The following is a 22502-nucleotide window of genomic DNA, read 5'->3' on the forward strand; positions in this document are numbered from 1 at the left end:
TTACATAAATTTACATTTAATTTAAATAAAATCACATTCCGTTTTCTCTTTCATTTCTGAAAATGTTTAGCAGCCTACACTCATGCTTTTCCGCTCTTGTTGAGAATATTTTGTGATTTAATTATACAAGCATCTTAACAAATAAAACTGTTCTATACCTTTACTAAACAAATAGCCTACTTTTTCTTCAGAAAACAAAACCTAATAATATTGTAAAATATAGAAGGGTCCAACATCAGTGAGCTTGGATGACCTGAAATGTTAGCTGCATCTCTTGTCCTCCTTTGAAACTCACATTTCAAAAGTATTATAATTTTAATACAAACAAAACCTGAATGAAGAAAGTCCCTTACTATCAGTTGTTTCGGATAGTTTTCACTCTGGGTGAGTGGACCAAGTAAGTGTAGTGTACATAACTTTAAAAAAATAGATATACCCTATAACTTTAAAATAAAGGTTCCAAAATGGGGTTTTTACAGCAAAGCCAAGAACCGTTTTTGGTATACCCCAAAGTCTCTTTTCAGTGAACAGTTCTTAAAAGAACCATTTTTATTTTGTGTGGAGAACATTTTCATAATCTATACTCTTTTTTTTCATAATTATGTTTATTGAATTTACATTATATAAAACAAAACAAAAAAGCCAATACAAAAAGGAACTGATAAGAATGTAAATGTGTACCTTGAAATGCAATGTAAGTTGCTTTGGATAAAAGCGTCTACCAAATGCATAAATGTAAATGTAAATGAACGCAAATAGCTCAGTATATAAAACAGCACTATACCACCATAAAACATAAGAAGAAAAAAACAATAACATAGGTATCCAAAAAGATGAAGAGGACAAAAAAGTTATCATCTACACTCTTAGAAGAAAAGGTTAAGGTTAGAACCTGTCAGGCACTTTAGAACATTTTAGGGATTCCATCATAGCTCTAATTAATCAATTTTGTTTTAATTATTTTTTATTTTAACAAAACTATGAATTAAACAACTTGTAAACGTACTTTATTACTAGAAATGTTTTAAATTACCTGTTAAACATGAAAGTATTATGCAATCATTTAAGACATTTCTCTTTATATAGATCCTTTTTGGCATAAAGGGTTCATTAAAATTGAGTCAAGAACCGGTTCTATAAAGAACCCCATTGAACCTTTTTTTCCCCTCTATAAAGAACCTTTTGTACCTTGAAAAGCTTCCATATGTTAAAGCTACACTAGGATTTTCTCCCATCTAGCGGTGAAATTGTTACCAACTGAATATTACTTTCTAGCCCCTCCCATTCCGAGGGCGTTTTAACTCCTACGGTGGCTGTATTATTTCAAATCTGCCGGCAGTCGCGAGTAATCTCCCCCTCGCATTCGTCACGGTGCCACTGAGTGTAAAAACGCAAAAGATGAAGCTTGAATTTCCAGGTATGTCCTCTTTGGCTAATGTATTTTCAAGATGGAGGCGCAACATGGCTGCCGCCATTCGAGCGACTCGCTCGTATGTATTCTAAATGGCAGATTCTACGCTTACGAGAATACTTGATTAGTTGGTAGAAGTAATTACACATTAATGAGCACATATCATTTTGAAAGAACAAAGTGTTTTTTGCTAAGAATCAACTAAAAAAAATTACACAGTGTAGCTTTAAAGGTTTTTCATGGGACCATCAATGCCAGGCTTAAGGCTATTCAATATTAGCCTGGGAAAACCCAGACAACTTCCGGCAAATTTAGATTTGCTCTGCAAGTAGTCTGGCAAAGAGCTCATTCAAGCCCAAATCCGTCGAAATCGCGGCACCGATCAGAAACGTTAACGTTGGGGCGGGCTTTACACGATGAAATTCATTTATAAATAAAATATTTTTTTTATATAATTCAAAAAGTAAAAAAAGAAGCAGGAATGAACTATATACATATCCTATATTGGATATTAACATCCAATAGTGTAAATCGCGGCAGCAGCTTCAGGTTGGTAGTCCAAAGGCATTGTTGTTTATCGTTACTTCCGGGGATTTTCCCACCGGAGCCTCACTTTCGATTTCAAAATGGCGGCTGCGTGAAATCAGCGTATTGCGCCCATTGAGCGACGTCCGTTGGTGAAGCGCAGCAACTTTTAAATGCATCATTATATTCAAATTGCAAACACATGAGGACAGTCTCCATGAAAGACCCACTGGCAGATGAACGTGCTACTACATTTCTCTCCGAAATGGTAGGAAATTAAATGAGATTTAATAGAGGATTTTAACTGTGACACGATGATTGACAGGGCAGTTTAAGTGACAGGATGCACGCAACAGATCCGTCCGATAAAGATGACGAAGTAGTATGTCCCAAAGCTTGCCTACTTTTTTGCTATTCAAAAGTAAATACCCTTTCTTCACAAAAAGAGTACATACTTTTATGGCGTAGTGTAACTTAGGTGAATTGGGACGCAGCATATGGCTTTACACGATGACGATCGCTCTGATTGGTTTTAGGTCTATCCAACTGCGCCCAGAGGCATAGAGCATCACAGTCCCGCCCACAGCCCGAGAGCGCTTCGGTGCCGGAAGTAAATTTCCCATTCATTTTTCCCATTGACGTTTTCGAAAATCCGTATCTAAAGAGTTTTAGAGCATGTCTGAGGATAACCAGCTACGGCTGAACTCATAGGCATACAACATATCATTTCGAGTGAAAAAACGGCGAGAAAATCCAAAAAAAGTCAAAGGTACAAGACTGTGTACATATTTTAATTTCCGAGCGAAGGAACTACTCATCCCATAAACCACCGCGCCTCACTGAAGTTGACTGAAGCCACAACCGCGAAAGAGCCTTTAGAGCGACTTTAAAATCTGACGACAGCCACGCGAACTTTTTCTTGTGCCGTTTATAGCAGTTCTTTCAGTAGTAATTGTGTAAATAGACTGGAAAGCATGGCTGGCGGTCCGCGGCTCACGGGTGCAGATCTGGCAGTCCGCGCGGCGTTCTGCTCATCAGTTTCAGCGGCCCACGGGCAGGTTGCTTACAAATGCCTCAACAATTTCCCACTTGTGGTCCATGCTCATTTTATTCATGAAGTTATAGTTCATCCTTAATTTTAATAACATTTAATGTATTTTCTTAATAACAACAAGTGAAAATTAAAAAGTGAAGGTCAGCAAACCAGAAAGTGCATCATATTCAGTTTATTAACTTGCCATGAATTATTACACAAATGTTCAGTAAATGCATGAAGAGCTCTCTATGGCTCTGGGTATGCCTAAGCTAAATATTGTTTTGACAGTGGCATCATAAAATGCTTGATATGACTCATACCATATATGAAGACTCCTCGGTTCAAATGTCACATCAGTGATACCGTGCAAAAAAAACCGCAACAGTTTTTTTTTTTCTATTTGAGTCTTCACGAACTTTCGCGGGGTTTACACGAGCTCCACCAATCAGATGCATCACTGTGGGATTGTGGGATTGTTTAGGATTGTGGGTAATGAAGTACTTCTCCAAGACATCGCGAATAAAAGGCATTTATCCCAAAACAAGGTTAGTGCCCCATGAACTTTTGGCGGTTATATGAGCATATACAATCGCTTAGTACTGCCGTAGCTGGTTTTAAGTCTACCATGTATGGTTACGTTTTTATGGCTTATACCCCAACTGTCAATGGAGAAATTGTATTGAATTTTTACTTCCGGCACCGGCTGTGGGCGGGACTGTGATGCTCTATTTGAGCGATGTCCGTTGGTGACGCCCCTTTGGAAATGAGTTATTAATGAAGCTTTGCCAGACTACACTCAGTTATTGAGAATGGTCTGGTTTTAACCAGGCTAATTCAATATAAAAGTTTATCAAAAACAAAGTTCTGTCATGAAACTCTAGATTCAGGCTGAAAGGTCCTTAACTCAATCTGCTTGCAATCATATTATTCTCTATATAGAGCACAGCTGATTGGTTCCTGCTGTATCAGTAGCCAATTCGCTACTTGCACGTAGCCGCCATTTTGGATTTCGGATCAGCGAGGGTATGCTAAGACACTTCCGGTTTCGCATTACGCCCGGTGCAGGGAGCCGGAGAAAGACGAAATTTATCTTTTATAGTTGTTTATAGAATCAATTATCACTTAAAATACTACTAAGATCCATATTACTATCACACGAGCAAATGGCAATTAAATGCACGGACGCATAGTCAGATTAATGAATGAAATACAACTGTTCACGAACATAAGATTGTATTTGACTCATGCTGAATACACATACGCAATGACAATTATGCCTACTGTAAATATAGAGTTACAACTACGACTAGAGTTGTTTACATAAAATGCACAGTTCAGTTTTAACGCTAACCACTCTAAACGTTTACTTTATTGAATGCATCTGATACGGAATCGGACATGGGCATTATCTCCTTCTTATCTTATGCTCGAAACACTCAGTTTCTAAAAAGTTTGAAATCTTCTTTGAATTGTTAAAACAAATAACAACAGCACATGAGGAGCTTGAACTCATTCTCTCGCTGCTAGTACAGGTCAAGCGCTACGAACGGAAGTAGGCAACCGGAGTCGTCGTCATGGCAGCGCGCATTGTTTAGACTGAGCAGAATAAGGTGGATATTGTACAGCAGCAGCATGCCAAACACATGCCAAACACAGCATGGCATACCATGCCAAACACTCAGAGGGTTGTCATGACAGAACAGAAGCTGTATTAAAACTCAATAAGTGAATTAGTAGCAATCTATTTCTTGATTTGATGGTGCTGTAGTAGATCTACACATCTCTATTTGTATAAAATGAATGGGGATAATAATAAGCATTGGTTTTCATGCTGGTTCTGCTCAGAAGAAATTAATTGCAATGCCATTATATGCAATACATCAAATTAGATGATGTTTATTTCTGTATCTGGTTGATCTGAGTATAATATAAATGTCTTTGAAGAGGATGTGAACTGCATGAGTTATTATACTGTGTGCGCTGTATATTCGTCTTACACCTGTGCTGTGTAAATATGTAACTTTGCGATTTTAATGCAGAGAACGATTAAATGATAAACACAAATGATTGTATGAGAATATAGGCCACTGTGTCCTCTCAGCTCTGATCTTACCAGATGCTCAGAACATCAATCACTAAAAACAATAGAATGTCATCTAATCCTTCAGGATGAATCAGAGCAAATGGCCTCCTCGCTACTGTACATCTGGGTCATTTCATGGGCGGGTGTTGTAAAATACAGTAGATGGTTGTGGTTTCAGGATTTATTCTTCATTTCAGGTTAAAAGGGCCATTTGATCCCATTTTACCTGGAATAGCAGCCCTGTCAAATATATTTGATTTCAGCACGGCCTAATAAGACCAAGATTCTTCATAATATGCAGCTAAAGTCCATCCATCCTTTTTGTGACAATTAGCATCTCAACAAATTTAATAGGGCCTAGGCCGATCACAATTGTTCTAACCATTATTTGAGATCAGCATAATAAGGGAAATTATATTGTGGTCATATTGTATTATAAATTATTCATTAAATAAATATCATTGATTTTAACAGCATTCTAGTAAATCATTGGGGCCTTTTTATTATAAATTGCATTATCATATTATTTATGATTCCAGGCTAAGAAAAAAAAAAAATCTAAGGCTTACACTGTAAGTGACATGAACAATTGCAATTATTTGCAATTAGAGCATATATTTTAACAACCTGCATGCAATCAATCAACTACTGTTCTAAGGTTTGCAGTCAGTAAGATTTTAGTTTGTATGTTTTTTTGAAAGACATTAATTGTAAAAAAAAAAAAAGATTTATTACAGCATTTTAGTACATTTTAACACATCTCACTGTTAGTAAAATATGAACTGGTTAAATGAGAGTATTAGACATGGTAGCTATTATCCATTAGCTGTATTATTTAATGTAAAAAAATGGGCAGTTTGTGATTGTATCTTCATTTAGTGCATCAGTGTGTCTGGTTGAGTGAAGTGCGAGGAACCGGGAGGCCAGAGTGACAATAACAGCACACTCGCTATCAACCCTGATGGACTGACAGAGAGAATAGGCCCTTTAGTCACTTCAGCCGCCGATGAAAACATAATTCCTGCCTTCAGTCCCACACTGAGTTCAGACATTATTGAGCGATGACAGAGGGAGACCAAGCCATGAAGAGACGAGTGGGAAATCGTAAAAGCGGCTCATGTTTCTGCCTCCATAAAAAAGATTTGTTCAGCGCATTGAGATTGTGATGGATTTTCCCATGTTGTCCAGGACAGGTCTTTTTGTTTAAGGCTTCTGATAATGGCTCATTGTTTTGGCTGCAGTAGAGGCCCGTGGTGCGGGCGGCCCTGTGGAGATGCCAGGCTGCCCATTCACTCACCGGCAGCAGGCCGAAACGCATGGAGCGCAGCTCACCTGCATCAGGGGACTGAGGTAATGGGGGATCTCAACACTTTATGCTATTATATTGTTAAGACAATGTTAAGACAATGTTATTCCAGTCATTATAGTTATGACTGAAGTTTTGATATGGCAGAAAAATGTCTGTTTTCCTTCCTTTCCAGGTGTTGAAATGGAGTGGATATGTGTTCCTCTTCTGCTTTTCAGTGGGATTCGTTTAGCTTTTACACAATTCAATGGATTCAACTGTGATCCAAACCACCACAGCAGATTCCCTGGTAAGAAATTTATAGCCAGAATTTATATGTTGCAGAATGTACAATAATACACTACTGTTAAAAAGTTTGGGGTCAGTAAGATTTCAGAAGTTTAGGGTCAGTAAAAAAATTATAAAATAAAAAAAGGACGCATTAAATTGTTCGAAAGTTGACAATAAAGACATGTATTATGTTACAATAAAAATAAAAAACTTATTTTGAAAAAAAAAAGTCATTTGTATATCATTTGATAATAATAATCAGCATATTAGAATGATTTCTGAAGGATCATGTGACACTGAAGACTGGGGTAATGATGCTGAAAATTCAGCTTTGCCATCAAAGGAATAAATTACATTTTACATTGTAATAATATTTCACAATATTACTGTATACTACTGTATTTTTTTTATTCAAAAAGAAAAAAATCTTACTGATCCCAAACTTTTAAACAGTAGTTTAAATAAATCACTTTTAAATAGTAAATAATTATTTATTTTAAACAATAACAACTATTTATTGTTCTATATGAATCATTTGTTTATTAATTCCTTATATTAGAGAAATTTGTATTTTATATAGTGGGGTCCAAAAGATGGATTCTGCACTGGAAATCTGGGATTTACAATTTCATTTAAACCTGGACATTTTAGGATTTTGAAAAATGTATAACAAATAAATGTTATGATGTAAAATTAATAAGTATTTCTAGCTCCAAAAGGTCAGAGATGTTCTTGCTTGTGGAGTTCATGGAGCTTGCCATTAAAGCAAATACAAGATTTTTTTTAAATTCATAGTTATTCTTTGCACTTAAATTGTCATGCTGATAATATAATAATAAACCCCACTGTGGAGATGCCATATCATTTACATGTTGTGTTGTCTTTCCCTCAAGGCGACAGAGATATCAGTGTATACTGTGGCGTTCAGACAATCACACTAAAGATTAACCTCTGTCCTGTGCTGTACTCTGGATACACTGATGCCGACCTGGCACTGAACGGACGTCATGGAGAAGTCCATTGCCGAGGCTTCATAAACAACAACACTTTCCCCACAGCTGTGCTCTTCAGTATCAGCCTGAGCACACTGGAGGCCTGTGGGAACACGCTGGTGGTAAGGGATACATTCACTTACACATTTATCATGGTATTATTGTGGGGTTTGGATATGTATGGTGTATAATTAATTATGCAATACCATTGAACTGTGTATCTGAACTACCACCAGCTTCACCTTTGCCCAAGCTTTTCTGTTTGTTTTAATACTGTATTACATATGTTGCGTCCCATTGCTCAAAAGGGGTGCAACAAATGGGGGCTCGTCCGGGATTTGGAAACATAACTGATCTGGGATTTTAACCCGTGGTTTCACAGACAAGCCTTGAGATTAGTCCCAGACTAGAATGCATGTTTGAACTGTTTGAGCTTAAAGGGGTGGTATAATGCCCTTTTCACAAGATGTAAAATATGTCTTTGATGTCCCCAGAGTGTGTATGTGAAGTTTTAGCTCAAAATACCCCACAGATATTTTTATATAGCATGTTAAAGTTGTCAGTTTTTGAGGGTGAGCAAAAACGCACCATTTTTGTTTGTTTCTTTAAATGCAAATGAGCTGCTGCTCCCAGCACAGAGGGCGGAGCTTCAAGAGCTTGTGTCCTTTTACCTCACACACACATGCACTGGAAATTTCAAAAACATTTAGCCTTTTCATGTTCAAACCGGAGTCAGAAAGATGGAGAGACTCAAGAAGAAGTGACAACATTTCTGAATGGTTAGTTGGTGAATTTATGTAGCTTATGTGTAGTTATCTTCTAGTCATTGATTAGCATATTCTGTCTTCATAATCTATAAATCATGTTCCAGGGGGCGGGGTTTATGTAAATTTTATGGTTAGTGATGTCACTAACCCGGGAGGAAGCTCGTGTAGTCCCAACCAGCCATTTGTTGTAGTCCTTAAAAAGCAATTTCTTTAAAAGCAAATATCTCCCTTTGCTTTGAACTTTGAGCGTTGTAAATTTCCAGATGTTGTTTATGCTCAAACAGCAACATTACACACTAACTAAAGTTAGAAAAGTGAAATCATATTCAACCACCCCTTTAAAATAGGTCAGTGCCATTGTTTTGTCTCACACCAGTAATGTTTTTTTTTTCAGGCATGTTTATAAAAGCTATTTAAATGTCCTAATCGAAGGCCTAATCCTGGCTTAATCTAAGCCCTGTCTGTGAAACCGGGCCTAATTTTTAGTCTTAAGAACAAAACAATTTGATTTTCCAATAGTGACAATAAAATGTACATTTAGGTAACATATTTCAATCTATCTGTGTTCAGGTTTCTACAACTCAAGGTTTCAACGCTTATGGGAACATCTCTATGGTGCAGATGGGGAATATATCAGGCTACATTGACACCCCAGACCCTCCGACTGTCATCAGTTACCTGCCAGGTCTGCAGTATAAATTCAGCTGTAGTTATCCTCTGGAGTACCTGCTCAACAACAGCCAGCTGGCATCGTGAGTTAGTTATTTCTGTCGTGACAACCTACTTCTCTTTTTTATGGTTCTACAACTATTTAAATCCAAGTAATAAGTGATTTGCTGATATTTTCTGCAGTGAATACACAGTGATAATGTCTTGTTCTGATCTTAACCCTCTTTTACCAGCTCATCTGCTGCAATATCAGTGAAAGACAACAATGGTACTTTCCTGAGCACACTCAGTTTGGTGCTTTACAATGTGAGTGATCTCTAGATCATAAAATAAAATACATTTTAAAGTATGGGTGTGTAAAGCAATAAAATAAATATTTATCGTACATTTGTTGTTCCAAAACTATATTTTCATGAGATCACAGTTAATTAGCGGTTACAATTTTTAATGTTTATGATTGTTTAATAAAGATTAATGAAAATATAAAAAATTAAATTATGATATTTGGCTTAAGAGTATAAACAGTTTCCCCTTAGGATCTATTATTGTCACTTTCATATTGTAAATGTGTACAGAAATGTGTATGTAGTTCTCAAAGTTAAATTAAAACGTAAAAATGGCATGTTTGTGTAATGAAGAATGGCTTAGACCGCCATTACAGTATAGCTAATTTTCTTTCTCATATTTTACAGGATTCAACATTCAGTCAGTTGATCTCTATACCGATGTCTGGCCTGTCCTTGAAAACTCGTGTGTTTGCTGCAGTTAAAGCTACAAATCTGGACAGGAGGTATATCATGCAGAGAAATATATGTTTTTAAATATTATTAAAACATTATTTTTTGTACAATTATTTCATATCATAATGTTTTAGTTTTCTTGTAAAGACAGGTTACTAGACTAAATTGTGACATATTACTAGTATAAGTAAAATTGTGAGATTTTGTGAGGAAAAATTAATTGTCTTGAAAAAGAAATATTCTCTTCTTGGGTAACTCAGATCATGAGCCCCTATTAACTTATTCTTTTTACTTCTTGAGATTAGAGATTCAATTCCCATTAATAGCAGAAATGGCTGTGTTTTCCCCACAGGTGGAATGTTCTGATGGATCACTGTTACGCCACCCCCTCTGGGAACCCTAATGATGAGATACGCTATGACCTTTTCTTTGGGTAATTTAGTATTTTCTGAAATTATGTGCGCATTAACTCGCTGAGTCCTCATTACCTGCTCAACTGACTACAATTCAATGCACAAAGGCCTTTTAGAGGAAATGATTTGTGTGTGTATGAGTGTGTGCGCGTTAGTGTTTGTTTGGGTATGACTGAAGATAATCAGTTTATCAGCAGATCTGATGTTTAAAGAGGCCTTATTTTTGGTGGTGGGGGTTTAAATAGGTGCTACAAGGATCCACAGACAACTGTTTTTGAGAATGGAAAAAGTCAAATAGGCCGCTTTGCATTTGAAGTCTTCCGTTTTGTGAAACATAAGAACCAGAAGATGTCCACTGTGTTTCTGCATTGCGTCACAAAGCTGTGTCGAGCAGATGACTGTGGAATACTATTGCCGGTAAACGGTCTTAATGCTGAAATATTTTATGGTTAATAAAGTTTTTTAGGTGTCTTAACTGAATGAGAGCACTGACTGTAATACCTCTCATGGCAGATCTGTGGAAATCGCAGGAGGAGAGACACTGTGGATGAACATGCAGTATCAGGTTCATCCTCAAGGGATGCCGTCATAACCGCAGGTCCCATAATCACTAGGAGTGGTAAATCTCAGCTTTATAGTCTGTTTCATGCACTGAAAAAAAAAAAAGATTTACTTACTTTCTAAGTTTTTGTTATTGTTATAAGTAAATGTAAATATTAATGGTATAAAAGTTAGTAAAATATTGTGCTGTTTAATATTTTTCTGGGACTGTGATACATTTTTTTCAGGATTCTTTGATGAATAGAAAGTTCAGCGTTTATTTGAAATAGAAATATTTTGTAACATTATTTAATGTCCTGGCTGAGGTATAAATAAAGGGAAAAAAAGACTTACATTTTAAAAGGTAGTGTATATATACAAACATTGAATAGTAATATTTCAAAGTCATATAAAGCATATATTTTCATTTCTGTGAGGCAACATCAGCTTATAATATATGTCTGAGACACAAGAGATGCAGACAGTCTCACAGACCTCAACATTTGGTACACAAGGAATGATAACACCAACAATCAATAGATAATTTTTCTAAGCATGACAACAAAATCAATAACATGATGTAACCAAACAGTAAAACCATGCAACCTAGTTAATTAGTCATGCCACAGTGCATGCTGGAAGTAGATTTACATATTTCTACACCTTTGTATCTTTTTTTCCTCTCAATAACAAAATAAACACACAAAAATGACAGCAGTGAGAAAACAGCTCTAGACAATCTACGAAGTCGGATGAAGGTCTCGTTTTATACAAGTTTAAGTTTCATTACAAGCTGTTCACACATTGGCAAAACAAAAAGTGATTAATACATGAAAATTCATACACATAGCACTTTTAAAGCATGAAATCTTGTATGCTTATGTACATCTTGTGTGTTTTCTGCAGATGAAACTCCAACCAACAACTCGCAACCCGGTAAGATTTTCTTTTTTAGGAGGTCAAGAAAGTGTAACTAGCCTACTAAACGTCCCCACACTCACACACACACCACCTTGTCCTTTCTGTGAGTCATCAGCTTTGTTTTCACAGTGAAACAATGGACACCAGTGTCAAATTCCATGACAACCGTGGTAGCCATTTACAGAAACATCTTCTCTGTGTTTTTGACCCCCATTCCACCCAACCCCATTCACCCCCACAAACCCCTGCTTACCCCCATTCACCCCTCTCTGTGCTTCTGCAGTGAGCAGTTCCTCCAAGCACCTGAATGCTGTAACCAGTGCCTTGATATCGGGTTTGGTTGTGCTGGGTGTGACGAGCCTGGGCCTCTTCATGCTCTCCCTCAGGCTGCTCAGGAAGCCCAGCCCTTCTAGTCTGACAGGGGTCTGGAACCCCAGCTTCAGATGACCTTCATTCTCAGACCATGAGTGCTTTCAATTATGTCAACAATATTTGGTCATATTCCTATCATTGCATTTTAATCAGATCCTCAGTGCTGCTTTCTTATGTCCCCAAATTGGCATTGGGCTGCTTTGTCAAACATGTTTCCTTATTTGATAATATATGTATCTAATAGTCCCTAATAATATCAATGTTGAAAACAGTTATTCAGCTTAATTTTTTTTTTTTTTTTTTTTTGATGAACAGAAAATTCAAAACAACAGCCTTTGTTTGAAAGAAATTTTTTGTAACATTATAAATGTATCTGTCACTTTTGATCAGTTCCTTGCTGAAGAAAAGTATAATTTTCAAAATTCAAAATGTTAGTGTATATATATAAATGTACATTTTAAAATACCTCAGTTTGTTACTTTCTGTTTCAGGGTCTGTGATCCTTTATGTCTTGACGTGCAGAGCACAAAATAAATGTAACCAACCTTATTTCACAATTTTGTTCATTTGTTTTTGATTTGTGGGATATAGTACAGTTTAAATTATTTTTAGATTTATATTTTATGGTGTGTTTTTTTGCACAAGGTGCCATTATAACCTGTTTCGCATTTATTTTAGTTATTTTAATCAAATTACAACCTGAGATTTTGTCAATTGCATGTAATATTGCATTTTATATGTGATAATATAAAAATGTATCCAAATTTTGGATCATTTATCTGCATTTTTATCAGTTTTCAACATATTCTTTGTGTACCTAAAATCGCACAGCCTTTTTTTATTCAGCCACAAGAAATGACATTTAACAAAGACACAAAACACCCATTTAATTCCCACAGTGCCACCGTAGATCTCCACAATCTGCATCATTTTTCAACATAATCCCAGATTACTGCAGTGAGTCAAAAGCCAGAAAATATCTGATCTAGTGCTTCCCCCTCTCACTTCTTATCTTAGCAAAACAAGAGCAAAGACCTCAGCTAACATATTTAACTGACTACGTCAAGGCCATCATCATATTATGATGAGGTCTGTAACATTTCCCATGGTTTTGTGTCATTGACAATAGAAGAAGGCCAACACCCAACACTCTGATTTGACTCGAATCAGAAAATTGTTGTCCTTCCCAGGTAGCTCAGCTGACAGGTTCATATTACATTTCCATTGGTATTTCCTGTGATTTTTGTACCTCATTTTCACATTAAACGCAACCCAATTTATACCACCAATTGGCCAGTCACAGATTTCACCTCATTTGCTGTTGACATGCTATAGATATGAAGCACAACAAGAATCCAGAAATGATTTTGCTGTTTTGAAACTCTAGTATTTACTATTCGAAAAGCTTCAGAATTACTAAGTCAGTATAGAGTCCCATGTTGCTTTGGACCCCATTGCCTTTCATTGGACAAAGAAAACAGAAACATTTTTTAAATTTCTATAAAATATATTTTGCTTCACTTACTGACTTGATACTTTATTTGTCCCTTTAAGGGAAAAGATAGGCTACCCACATCAATAACAATCACACAGTCGTGACCTTTGCATTAGAGTTTAACAGCCATGTAGCCAAATGAACAAAATAATTTTTATTGCAGTTGTATCTAAGCCTTGGGATATGGAAACGTCGAACAAATGGAAGTGGTTCGAATTCTAGATAAAGCATTCAACCCACTTCCATCTGGTCGACGTTTTCGTATCCCAAGGTTTAGATATAACCGCCATAAAAATTGTGTTCCACAATTAATTCTTCAGCATATCCCTTTGACAATCATTGTCACAACCATCAAATAGGTGTCCATCAAGACTTTCAGTTTACAAACCTCCAAAAAGGTCAGAGGTTACACTGACAGACTTTTAGGTCCAAAGAGAAGATGAGACCTATTGTGTGCTTCTTCAAAGGAATTTGTACCAAGTAGCCTACATTAAATTACATGTTGATATGTTTCAGGGTGTACAAAATGACAAAGACAGTGGTCATTGTTTATGGTCTAACTTTAAAGGTGATGTGTAAGGTTTCAAGTTTTGCCTCAAGGTAATGGTACCTAATCCACAAAAGTGAATTGTTCTGGAGAACTCAAACAACCATACCAAATGGCAAATGACCTTGTTTTGGTCCAATCCAGCGGAAACTAACTTTTTTCTGCACACACACACATATATATATAAAGCACAAACTGAAGCCTTTCAGAGTTAATCCAACAGTGACTTTGAGACTATAACGAATCTTTAGCAGTAAGGATACCTTCAAGAGCTCTTCAAGATTTTCTCTGGGGTGCTGAGAGTCATTCGAAGGTTATTTTTGGACATTGACGAAGAGCAGATCTGACATGGCTCTACTCGGCCTCTTGATTTTGGGCGCGCTGGTTCAAGGCCATCTGGCTCTTACTTCTAGTGAGTGTGGAGCTTCCCTCAGGCGTCCAGGTAATACCCTGCATTTTTTGTCTCTAAAAACTAAAATAAGTGTTATAAGAAATAGCCTACATCAGGGAACTTGTCTTTGTTTTACAGAGTACACCGACATCGCAGTGTATTGTGGGACTGATTCTATAAATTTGGCAATCCAGGTTTGCCCGGTCATTTACACTGGCTATAACGAGTCCTTGTTGATTTTGAATCAAATGCCAAATGACCCGTGTCGGGGAACACTGGATGCGACTGCGACTCCTCCGGTCGTGCGCTTCACCTTTCCGCTTAGACAATTGGACGCCTGTGGCAGCATCTTCCGCGTGAGTATTACTGCATCTTAAACTGCATTGATGATGCCTTCCCTAAAAAAAAAAAGTTTAAACCAAACTGCTCTTGAAGTCTGAGGAGTTGAGAAGTGCCCAAGCTAGCAAACCATCGTGGTTACCAACAGGGGGCAGTGTTACTCCTACTCTCATTAAAGGGATAGTTCACCCAAAAATGAAAATGTTGTCATCATTTACTCAACCTCAAGTTGTTACAAACCTGTATGACTTTCTTTCTTCTGCTGAACACAAAAGATGATATTTTGAAGGATATGGGTATGCAACAATTGATGGACCCCATTGACATCCATAGTATGGGAAAGAAAATACTATGGAAGTCAATGGGGCCCATCAACTGAGATTCTTCAAAATATCTTCTTTTCTGTTCAGCAGAACATAGAAATTCATTCAGGTTTGTTACAACTTGAGGGTGAGTAAATTATGACAGAATTTTCATTTTTGGGTGAGCTATCCCTTTAAGAACATCATTTAGTTGAATAGTATAGTTAAAACACTCTCTGTATTTCGTTCTCTCTGTGCAAGTCTTTTTCATTTTATTGCTTCACTTTATAGACCACCAGCGCTCCAGGCACCGGGATGTTCTCGGACTTCTCTAACATCCAGACGGTCAACATCAGTGGGGTGGTCAGATCTTTCGACCCCACATTAGGAACAGTGACCTACAACGCTGAGCTGAAGTATTTTTACTCCTGTGCATATCCACTCGAGTACCTGGTCAACAATACACAAGTTGATGTGTAAGATCTTTTAACTCTCTTAATAGATTAATCCTGATGAAATAATAATAAAAAATCTTAAACCAGCCATTTGGTCTCCCAGTCTAGTCATTTTAGTCTGACTTTTTTAGTCTCAATCAGCTAAAAGGCCAGTTTACATATTTACATAAACATATGCAAGATTCACAGACTGAAACACATACATTCTGACATACACTACTGTTAAAATACTTTTATTCAGTAATGATGCATTCAATTGATCAAAAGTGTATTTATAAACTGATTAATAATGTTACAAAAGATTTAAATTTCAAATAAATGCTGTTCTTTTGAACATTCCATTAATCAGATGTTTAAACGTATAATTGTTTCCATAAATATCTTAAGCAGAACAACTGTTCTCAAACTTGATAATAATAAGAAATGTTTCTTGAGCAGCAAATCTGCATATTAGAATGATTTCTGAAGGATCATGTGACACTGAAGACTGGAGTAATGGCTTGGCTGATGAAAAATCAGCTTTGCATCACAGGAATCAATTTCATTTTAATATAGTACATTAAAATAGAAAACAGTTATTTTACACAATATTACAATTTTAATGTATTTCTAATCAAATAAATGCAGCTTTGCTGAGCATGAGACAAAATCGTACAGACGCCAAACTTTTAAACCGTAGTATATACAGTATTAAACATCTGAAAATGCAGCTTGAATAATTATTATAACCAAATGTTAGAATCCAAGAAAACTTGAAGTATGTGGCCCTTGTAAAATGGAACCTTTCCTCCCTCTACAGGTCATCCTCCTCCATTGCAGTGAAGGACATCAACGGAAGCTTCATCAGCACTTTAAGCATGCAGCTCTTCAAAGTACAAACACACACACACAAAAAAAACTTTTTCCAATTTCCAAAACCTGTAGCTTTTTCTATTTTCCGTCAGTTTTCTGTCCCTGAACCCGTATTTTAATTGTGCCTCTAGGATGTAAACTACACTACTCCGCTCACTATCCCATCTGTGGGCGTTGAGCTCAGAACCAAAATCTATGTGCAGGTCATAGCAGCAAACTTGACTTCACAGTGAGTAACATTTGCTGATGTTTCTTCAAAGAAATGCCTCTGTTAGTTTATGTAGAAATTGACTGATTCTGTCCTCCTTCTCCACAGGTATCATGTTCTGCTGGATCGATGCTACGCCTCTATCTCAGCCCTACCCTCCAATTCAACCTTTTTCAATCTTTTTGTGCCGTAAGTCCAAAAAAAGGGCAAAAAGTCATGTTAAACATATAAATTATTTTATATTTTTGATCATCTATATTTGTCAAATTATTATTTTTTAAACTAATCATTTTAAGAATATTTCATTAATTACAATTGTTTTTTACTTCAACCCTAAAACACAATATGGAAATATCGTAGTATGGAAAATTTCTTCTTATCAACAGTGCATTGGCCCCTGTTTGTACAGGCTTTACTTAGAGTGTGTAACATACTTGAGATTTACCTTTTCTCAAAAGGTGCTCGAAGGATCTGTTCACCACCATGTTGGAGAACGGAAACAGTCAGAGGGCTCGCTTCAGCTTCCCAGCTTTCCGCTTTACCGAGCAGCAGAACCAGACCATTTCCACCTACTTCCTCCACTGCATCACCAGGCTTTGTGAAACCAGCACCTGCGCCACGTTCAAGGTACGAGCTCTCAGACTGGAGGGTCTAAACTGAATGAATAGAATGTTCAAATAGGGATAAGTGTAAGGCTAGCCATTTTGACTTATATTCATTCCCAGGATATGAATTCTTGATATCAACAATTCAATTTTAGTAAGAATTGTATTTCTGATATGTGAAAGTGAAATTTTAAGTAGTAAGAAATCAATTCTTAATATCAACAATTTTTTCTATTGGAAATGTAATTCCTGATATCAAAAATTGCCATTGTTGTTACTAGTAGACATCTAATTCCTAATAATATCAAGAATATAACTAAAGTAAAAATGTTATTGTTTATATCAAGCATTCATATCCTGGGAATGAATAAAGGTCAAAAAGGCTTGCCATAAAAAATGTGTCCTGCTGTTTTGTTTAACCCTCATTCCCTCTTCATTGATCAGCAATGCAGGAGGAAGAGACGGGACATACAGACAACGACAATTACAGATGGCCTCTCAGACACCACCCTCATCACCTCAGGACCTATTAGGACTCGAGCGGACACCCGTATGGCTCTCTTCTACTTGATCCTTGTCATAGTTTATGATACTGATGGAAAAAAAAAATGAAGAGGCATAAATGTAGTCAGATATTAACTCATAATTGTTCTTTCTTTCAGCTATTACTACTAATGAAGGAGGTAAGTCTCCCTAATCAATGCAGTTCATTTACAGAAGAGTGCCAGAAATCAAGTCATTTTGGTAATAATGTGCTGTCTCGTGTGTTCCTCTACAGCCATGAGCAGTGCACAGAAGGGCAGTGGTAACGGGGCGTCTGTAGGACTGGGCATTGCTCTGGCTGCCCTCGTCGTTGTGGGCACCATCGCTGCCCTCATGGCCGTGTCATTTTACCGCAAACTCAGGATGCTTCGTTAACTGTCTATGATCCCAGAGGATAAAACAGCGCTGGTGGAGGTGCAGAACTGGGGATCCATAATATATTATTATTACTTGACTTTTTAAAAGATAAACTATCAGCATAGCAGACAACACAATTGCCATTTAAAATGCAAATATTGCAACCAAAAAAAAAATATATATATATATTTTAAAATTGCTGAATTTATTCATTCATTTACACTTAGCCTATATACTTCAGATACCCATTTTTAATGGAGCTATACATTTTAAAGCAAAATATGTACAGAATAGGCTGAAGCGTTTGATGTAAGAAAGAGGATTACACAGGGAGCAATTGCAAATAAGTGATTTTTGTAAGGATAAAACATATTTATCATAATTCATCTGCATGCTAAAGTTGTGCCACATTAAAGCAGGATTGAAGGCTTTAGGATTGACAGGTTTGTGAAAGAAGACATGCTTCATAAAGTTATCATAACTGCTGCATGAAGAGCCTTGCTTTGATTTAGCACACTTGTATCTTATTAACGTGGAAGGAAAGTGTCGTTTTGGAAAAGGGATTACAGACATGCTTATTTTATTTTGGATACTTCAGCTTATGTAATTCAGACAGTTGATCTTGTGGAACCTGTTTGTTTTCAAGAATCACATTGTTTCTGAATTGTATTTTTTACTCTTATTGCATGCAGTGTCATTAATAAAGGCTTGTAGCATTGTGGACATTTTTGATGATTTCCTCTCGTGTTAACACGCAACACCACTAGAGGGAGCCTCACTATTTGAAAAAACAACAACAACACACAGCAACCTTCCATTGACAGAATAATATTTTAGTCGTGTTGCAAAAGTGATGTTTCTTTCTGGTTATCTTATAGAAGATTTTATAAAGCACTTTTCTAGGTTTAAGGCTCCCACAACTGAGGCTTAAACCAAATAAAGTCACATGGTGTCTCAAAACAAGTAGGCTAGCCTACGTGATTTTTTTTACGTAGGCTACTACTTACATATGCCTAGGCTACTTTCTAAATATAATTTCGTTTCTGCATGGTTTCAGTAACTACAAAAGTTATTCAGCGCTAAGCGCTAAGTCGTTCGTTAAACGCAAGTAAACAGAAGTCGCATTCGACTGTGAAGGGAATGGCCATATTCACGTAGCCTAATTGGAAAATGCTGTTTGGCGATTTACTTTTCCGATTATTGTGTTAGTGAGGACAATTGTTTGATTATTGAAGTCTATGTAAGCAAAGCTCTTGTTTCAGATGAAAGCACAATAGTCATATTCTGCAGTAGGCCTACAGCCAACTCTCTATTCACTGTGGTAAATGAAAAAGTGTAAATTACTGTTTGTTTGTTCATTTCATATCCCCTCACCCCCCACTCCAAATTAATTTTGTGAAAAGCATTTAGTACAGTAGTGATTTTAAGGATTCCTTGCTCTAATGTCAGAGCCACTGCATATTAAAAATGTACATGGTGCTAAGTAGGTCATGATAAATGCACCGAAAAATGACTTTCATTATATGATGATGAGGATAGTTAATACGTGAGAATAATATATGAGGAGGGACAGTGGGATATGAGAAGTAAATACGCCAGTCCTCCATTGGGTAAAACTCTAATTAATGTGAGAGTGGGGTTTCATCAGAACAATACCTGAGAAATGGGAATCTCTGCTACAAGACAAAAGGGCTCTTCAGAGGATGTGGGTGTGGCCTTATTAGTTAGAAAGATGACTTAATTTCAGTTTCAACGCAATGTGCTAATTGCAATGGCTAAAAGTAATCTGTGAGCGGTGATTTATTGTGTCATAATGGAATTCTCTATGATGCAATTTAATGTAATGTTAAATTGCATGGCAGGGTTAAACTAATTAATGGAATAGATATATTTAAAATAGACAAGTAATGTCATTTTGGGAGATGGAGTTTGCAAGAAATTACCAGACAGGAAAGGAAGCATCAAACATTTATGCACTGTACCATATCTAGACAGATGGGCCTATCTATCTCTGGAGACTGTGGGTAAAACATTAGCAGCGAATTAAACTCTCAGTCTAGATACAGTGTAATATTACTTTGATGTTTGGGATATGCTTTTTTTTTTTCTTTTTTTTTTTTAATAATGGCAATTGTTTTGTTTTTTTGTCAGAGGAAATGGGAAAATTAGCTCAGGAAAATTAACTGTTTTAACCGAACAAAAAATCTGCAGATGGAGAGTCCTAAATAACAGTGTAAATGAAGAGTTACAATTTTCCTGAAAACAGCCCACAGTTTAAAAACTTTACTTTAAGCATGATTTTAAAGGATTAGTTCACTTCAAAATGAAAATCATAGTAATGGAAGTCAATGGGGTCCATCAACTCTCTGGTTACCGACATTCTTCAAAATATCTTCCTTTGTGTTCAACAGAAGAAAGAAATTCATACAGGTTTGAAACAACTTGAGGGTGAGTAAATGATGACAGAAGTTTCATTTTGAACTATTCCTTTAAGAGGAAAAAAAAAAGTACTGTCCCTAAACTTTTGAATGGTACACTCTCAGAAAAAAAGGTACAAAAGCTGTCACTTGGGCGGTAACCTTTCAAAAGGTACACCTTCTAAAGAGTGAATATTAGTATCTAAATGGTAGAACTTTTTTAAAGGGACCATCCCAGTGACAGCTTTTGTACCAAGAGTGTATTATAATTTTTGTGTAAATGCATTTATGTGCCTCTGCAGCATGGAATAAATGTACCTTTTCATTGTTACCTTTTCAATGTAAAAATGACATTACTCAAATTCAGCTATAGGGACAAATGCCTTGTAAAAAGCATTAAAAATGCACCACAGTCTCTGCAATAATTTTATATTACAAGACACAAAGTTACGATGATGGCTAGATTACTAATAAAACATACTTCTGCAATCACATTCCGCAATGCAGAAAACTACTTGTGTAACACTAACAGGCTTGTTGGAACATAATTTCTATCACCAATTGGTATTTACAGTTATGAACAACACAGGAAATGCCACAGATTTTTTCCAGATCAGACCCTTTTCTTTTTGATCATTGCTTTGATTTTGGACAGCAGTAGCATGTTTTACCAGTGGAATGCAGGGCCATTTTTACACCCTCTGACCCAGATACAAAGGAGAGTTCAGGGTTGAAGCGCCAGACTGTGCCAGCAGTAGGGGATGGGACGGTTGAGTGAGTCCTATAGCAGACCCCCTGCTGAGCACAGACCAGCCCCAGCCACACGTCTCTCGACCTGCTCCAGCTGTAGAGGTGCTGCTCATCTTTCATAATTCATTACAGGGGCCGAGACACAAAGCAGGCTGCCTGGAGGCTGTGCTATGATGTAAAATGTGCTGCATTATGCATAGGATATGTTATGTTCTCTGCTTCAGACCGAGCAAAGGTCTGCCCTTTGAATCACTGAGTGATTGGCAAAGAGGGCAAATGTCAATGTGTATTGTGGTGACCCGAATGATTTGTGAAAATGCTCCTCACAAATTACACACCAGGTCAGCATGAAACTGTCACCGCATTGAAATCTACGCAAGGACGGAAATGCTAACAAAAATATGTTTGAAGAACTATTTGCTAATGTTCCCATTAAGTATTGAAAACAAATCTCTGAACATTCCAAACGTACAGTTTTTTTTTTTTTTTAAAGAAATGTTTTAAAAATGTTTTTTTCTTGGTAATGCGAACGTTAGGGGAATATTACTTTTTATCATTTTGCAAACATTATGGGAATGTCACTTTTAAATGTTCTCTGAACCTTCTGAAACGAGTAGCCTAACGTTTGAAAAACATTAGACAAACGTAAAACTTCCAATGTAAAACGTAAAAGTTCCATGAACACGATGTATAATGATTTTGCGCTAACGTTTTGAGAACATTCAAGACCAGATAACTTGCAATAGTTTTCGTAAGCACGTATCTTCATGGCAAATTTATTCAAACATGCATAGGCCTAGGCCCTAATTAACAGTAAATAAACACCTCTCCATTGTTTTTTATAGCTGTAGAAGTGACATTAACTTTCCTGAGGTAAAAGCAACGTTAAGTGACACATTGTTCACAAACTGTTTTATTTGCATCTTTCCGCGGTTGAAAGAAACACAGATTGAGTGATTACATGAGACATGATTTCGGTAAATTGTACTGTATCTTTCAACATACCTTCTGTTATTCATGCACGTTTTTGCCTGAAAGTGGAGGAAAAGACTCGCGATCGAAACTGTTGCTTAACTGAGGCGTTATAGATCTGTAACGTCACATTTAAGAGAGTCAAAACGGCAATCATTGTTTGAATTTCATAATAAAATATACAGATTTTTAAGGATGAGACTGTTCTTATCATAAGTAATAAT

The 22502-nt window shown here is 36.6% G+C and overlaps 2 protein-coding genes across 2 annotated transcripts; both read left to right on the plus strand.

Annotated features, from left to right (window-relative positions):
- Window positions 1–1295: 1295 nt before the first annotated feature.
- Window positions 1296–12248, plus strand: zpld1b (zona pellucida-like domain containing 1b). Its single transcript, XM_079885335.1, has 12 exons — window positions 1296–1417; window positions 6297–6405; window positions 6537–6650; window positions 7525–7745; window positions 8961–9142; window positions 9293–9365; window positions 9752–9849; window positions 10152–10232; window positions 10458–10629; window positions 10726–10831; window positions 11659–11688; window positions 11957–12248. Exons 3-12 carry the CDS (start codon window positions 6545–6547, stop codon window positions 12118–12120), a joined length of 1233 nt encoding a protein of 410 aa, XP_079741461.1. The 5' UTR covers window positions 1296–1417; window positions 6297–6405; window positions 6537–6544; the 3' UTR covers window positions 12121–12248.
- A 2058-nt stretch (window positions 12249–14306) lies between these two features.
- Window positions 14307–18586, plus strand: LOC307167759 (zona pellucida-like domain-containing protein 1). The gene is made up of 10 exons (XM_079887048.1): window positions 14307–14529; window positions 14617–14834; window positions 15411–15595; window positions 16374–16446; window positions 16558–16655; window positions 16743–16823; window positions 17093–17261; window positions 17684–17789; window positions 17902–17922; window positions 18018–18586. Exons 1-10 carry the CDS (start codon window positions 14436–14438, stop codon window positions 18155–18157), a joined length of 1185 nt encoding a protein of 394 aa, XP_079743174.1. The 5' UTR covers window positions 14307–14435; the 3' UTR covers window positions 18158–18586.
- The last annotated feature ends 3916 nt before the right edge of the window (window positions 18587–22502 follow it).

This window comes from Squalius cephalus (assembly GCF_949319135.1).
Source record: "Squalius cephalus genome assembly, chromosome: 11".
In the NCBI taxonomy this organism is placed as follows: domain Eukaryota; kingdom Metazoa; phylum Chordata; class Actinopteri; order Cypriniformes; family Leuciscidae; genus Squalius; species Squalius cephalus.

What these genes read in the sequence shown, in the direction of transcription:
- zpld1b (XM_079885335.1), top strand. Translation starts at nt 6,545, where the DNA reads ATGGAGTGGATATGTGTTCCTCTTCTGCTTTTCAGTGGGATTCGTTTA. An exon ending in TCAGTTTGGTGCTTTACAAT is followed by an intron (nt 9,366 to 9,751) that starts GTGAGTGATCTC and finishes CATATTTTACAG; the next exon opens with GATTCAACATTCAGTCAGTT. An exon ending in GCTACAAATCTGGACAGGAG is followed by an intron (nt 9,850 to 10,151) that starts GTATATCATGCA and finishes TTTTCCCCACAG; the next exon opens with GTGGAATGTTCTGATGGATC.
- LOC307167759 (XM_079887048.1), top strand. Translation starts at nt 14,436, where the DNA reads ATGGCTCTACTCGGCCTCTTGATTTTGGGCGCGCTGGTTCAAGGCCAT. An exon ending in CCTGTGGCAGCATCTTCCGC is followed by an intron (nt 14,835 to 15,410) that starts GTGAGTATTACT and finishes TTCACTTTATAG; the next exon opens with ACCACCAGCGCTCCAGGCAC. An exon ending in TAAGCATGCAGCTCTTCAAA is followed by an intron (nt 16,447 to 16,557) that starts GTACAAACACAC and finishes TTGTGCCTCTAG; the next exon opens with GATGTAAACTACACTACTCC.